This window comes from Athene cunicularia (assembly GCF_003259725.1).
Source record: "Athene cunicularia isolate RWA chromosome 23 unlocalized genomic scaffold, athCun1 chr23_part1, whole genome shotgun sequence".
Classification (NCBI taxonomy): Eukaryota; Metazoa; Chordata; class Aves; order Strigiformes; family Strigidae; genus Athene; species Athene cunicularia.
In genome coordinates, this window is record NW_020799130.1 from 1,027,619 (window position 1) to 1,031,608 (window position 3,990).

A 3,990-nucleotide genomic window follows, 5' to 3' on the forward strand; every position below is an offset into this window, starting at 1 on the left:
TTAATTTAGTGTTAGGTCAGCGTGCCTGTCCTCTGGTCCACAGTTCTATGTTGCTGGCTTTGGCCTGTATCACAGTCTTGCTATCTACATCAAAATCTCTAGGAAACCTGCCCCAGTCTAGGCAGGAAGGCTGCAAGGTCAGGCTTCAAAATTCGGATCAGAAGGTAGATAATTGATTTTCTCAAAGGTGGAATATTCTTTTTGCAGGTCTCTATCTTTCTGAAGGATAAAGTGCAAAACTCCAATGGTCGTTTTGTGCTGCCAATATCGGGCCCTGTTCCTTGGGGTACAGAAGTCCCAGGACTCATCAGGTGAATTCTGAGCCGCTGCCTACCCGGGTTGCAGCACCTTGCGCGTGGGGCAGCTGACAGAGGAACAGCCGCTCCCAGGGGCCTAACAGGAGGCGAGCTGGGTGTTGCATGGACAGCTGAACCTCCAGGAAGTACGAGTTAAAGGGCAGGATTTGGGTCTCACTCACCCAGCAGTGAAATACTAAGCTGTGTCTGGCATTCTCTATTCCGGTAAATCAATTGTTAGTCATTTATCCTATAAAATAGGCGTTTACCAACATACAGAATAGGGTTCTATTCCCCTTTTTCTTGTGCAGTAAGCAGAGGAAGTCAGTTCTGAAAATCAGTGGTACAGCTACTAAGTATGTTTCCGTGATGACTTGTTTTTAAGGATGTTTAATCACAATGGAGATGAAGTCAAAAGAACTGAATTCACCACTAGTGGAAATTATGTTGCTCCACAAAGGGAAGGATCTTTTGATCTTTATGGAGACAGAGTCCTCAAACTTGGAACAAATATGTAAGTCTTTTCTGTCCTACATAGAAACATGAAGTAAATGTTTATGGTTATGGATTTGTTCAGAAGGGCGTTGTCTGTGTTGCGTATTTTTGCTTCTTTTGGTGTTATCTGCTTGACTTTTTTACGAAGTGATGTCCTGAAACAGAACACGTGTGGACAGATGGGTATAAAGGGCTGTGGAAAAGAGCAAAAGTTTGATTTATGTCTACAGTAGAGCTGAGTAAAGAGTGTTCTCACCTGGTACTGTGTAGTATGCGAAATGTAATTTAATTTAACAGCATTCAAGAAATCATTTCTCCATGTTTGTCTTCCATAGTTTTTCCATTTAAAGACTGAGAGAGCTGTGTTCTTTCTTACGGCTTTGTCGCTCGCACGTTTTAATGCCTCAGTACTCCTTAACACTGAACTGTAACTTCTCGTTTCAGCTATTTACAGTCTTCAGAAAAATATCCTAAAATCACAGACTCTGTGCTGCTTCCTCCGGCTCCTGTGTCTCACACCAATAACAGGTTGTTTTTCCCTCCAGGTACAGTGTTAGTCGGCCAGTAGAGACACACATGTCAGGATCATCCAAGAACTTGGCATCCCATGCCAAGGTCAGTGTTGCTCTGTTCCTGTCACTAGTTAACTGCCTAACTAGTCCGTGTCGGGGAGCCCTGTAGCCGGTCACACGTGGTGGGAGCGTTTCTTTTGAGCAGTTTCACATCCACCAGATTCTACATTCTGCTTCCCTTGTCTCTTAGATGGGGCCACTGAATGAAACGCCCACATCCGTCGTCTCCAAATCATTTACTGTATCCTTGCAGTATCTTCCCCTTTGCTCAGCTCCTTTCTCAGGGAAACAATAACCATCTTTTTAGTCTGTGCTTACAGGGTAACCTGAGGGGAACCCGTTCTGTTGTTCTTCTCAGAGCCCAATCCAATCCTCCACGGTCCCTTCTGAGCTAGGGGAAGGGCACGTTTTCCTGAAGAATCTGACACACAGGCTTATGCAATGGTGTACTTGCTTCCTATTTTAATCTCTTCAGAAAACAGAAAGCTGGTTTTACAGATTTCTCAGCTGTTCAATTTAGCTGGAAAATTATTTTGTCCTGGGTCTATAAATTCAAGCAACCATTTTAAATATATAGCTGATAATTACTAGCTATCTGCACAATCTGTACCATTAACAATACAAAGTATATTTATACCGCTCTGAAGAACGTTTATGTAATATCAGAAAACACAAAAAGGATTACAGTCCTCATCTCCCTGGTAACCTGACCAATGAACCCACTGCTGTTTTCTGCAGGAGAATATAGTCCCTAACCCTCTTGCTAAAGAAGAACTGAACTTTTTGGCCAGGCTGCTGGGAGGGATGGAGATCAAGAAACCCGGTGGCAGCGAGACAGGATTTCGACTGAATTTGTTCACAACTGACGAGGAGGAAGAGTACGCTCGAGTCCTTCTGGGTTTGGGGGGTGTGATGGGGTGCCACGGGCACGGCCCTGGAGACTAAAGCTGGCCCTTAGCAGCTTTAGGGACATAACAGGTTTTTAGCGTTTGGTTACTCTGGTTCAGGTGGTCCCTACGGGAACAAACGAGGAGGTTTCCCTGGCTCGACCCTTTCATTAGGGCTGGCAGCGGGGAGAGCCCTTTCCCTTGCTGGTGTCTCCTGTGAAGCACGGCCCTGTGTCCCTCCCAGTGACACTGGTGACGCTCTGTCTGGGACAGACACGGCCCTTCGGCCCTCGTAGCTCTCCCCTCCACATCTTTCAGAGGTAAGAACACAGCTGATGGAGGCAACGAGCCTGACAGGCTTGAACACCGCAGGCCCCCTGGCAGGGAGCACACGGGCAGGGAGACTTCTGGTTACGTGATTTCTGCAGGATGTTTTTACCTGGTTTTAATCTCGGCTGCAGAGATACTCCTGCTGTTCTACACTTAGCATAAAAAAATCCAAGACGGGGGAAAAAGTCTCCAATCTGGGGTCAATACATTAATTCACCTAGTAGGAATAGGGCCGTCGTCCAAATTTCTTGCCTACAGGAGCCTCATGAAATGCAATTTTTATAATTTACTTGTATGTCTTCATGAGATTAAGCACATTTCTCATGTTTTTAATCAAGACACGCTGCATTGACTAGACCAGAGGAATTATCTTACAAGGTCGTCAACATAGAAGCCACGCAGGTACGTACAGTCCGTTTCAGATCTTTAATTCTCATCATTCCTGCCTTGCCAAGAACTGAGTTTCACCCAGAGTAGTAACTTAAAAACCCACATTTTTTCCCATTTCAGTTAAACTCATAAATAATAATGGCAGTGTTTTCTGCCAAGCCTGGATTTGGTGACAATTTAATAAGAGAACTTGAAACCTGACAAACATTAGAGCAAGACTTTAGCTGCATGGGATGGAGAACTGTGACTGGGGCATGTGTCTGTTGCCTGCTGCGCTTTTGAAAGGGGCTCACGGGCATCAGCAGGTGGTGTGGAACGTCCCAGTACTCCCCAGTACAGCCCAGTAAAGGTTAATGTGAGCAGGCGGTGGGGCACGTCCCAGTACTCCCCAGTACAGCCCAGTAAAAGTGTTAGCAGGGGATGGGGCACATCCCAGTACAGCCCAGTAAAGGTCAGTGTTAGCAGGTGGTGTGGAACATCCCAGTACTCCCCAGTACAGCCCAGTAAAGGTCAATGTTAGCAGGTGGTGTGGAACATCCCAGTACAGCCCAGTAAAAGTGTTAGCAGGGGATGGGGCACATCCCAGTACAGCCCAGTAAAGGTCAATGCTAGCAGGTGGTGGGGCACATCCCAGTACTCCCCAGTACAGCCCAGTAAAAGCGTTAGCAGGGGATGGGGCACATCCCAGTACAGCCCAGTAAAGGTTAATGTCAGCAGGCGCTGGGGCACGTCCCAGCACTCCCCAGTGCAGCCCAGTACGGATCAGTCAGCAGGCGGTGGGACACGTCCCAGCGTCCCCAGCCCAGCGCAGAAGCACGTCAGGAGGTGGTGGCGCAGGTCCCAGTGTCCCCAGTGCCGGCCGGCGGCGGGCTGAGGCGCGGTGTGTGTCCCCGCAGGAGCCGGGGCGGCGGGCGGAGCTCTCCCGCATCCTGGGGCAGCTGGAGGTGCCGGAGCCGCGGCCGCCCAGCGCCGGGAAGGGCGAGGACCTGCTGGCGCTGATGGACGCGCTCTGAGGCAGCG

The 3,990-nt window shown here is 48.5% G+C and overlaps 1 protein-coding gene across 1 annotated transcript in view; it reads left to right on the top strand.

The window, feature by feature from the left end:
* Positions 1 to 3,984, top strand: part of OSCP1 (organic solute carrier partner 1) — a 9,736-nt gene extending 5,752 nt beyond the window's left edge. The window contains exons 5-10 of the mRNA XM_026863363.1: positions 208 to 311; positions 682 to 810; positions 1,337 to 1,406; positions 2,102 to 2,241; positions 2,919 to 2,982; positions 3,867 to 3,984. Coding sequence (XP_026719164.1) covers positions 208 to 311; positions 682 to 810; positions 1,337 to 1,406; positions 2,102 to 2,241; positions 2,919 to 2,982; positions 3,867 to 3,983 — 624 coding nt within the window. The 3' untranslated portion in view covers position 3,984. The remainder of the gene's footprint in view (positions 1 to 207; positions 312 to 681; positions 811 to 1,336; positions 1,407 to 2,101; positions 2,242 to 2,918; positions 2,983 to 3,866) is intronic.
* The last annotated feature ends 6 nt before the right edge of the window (positions 3,985 to 3,990 follow it).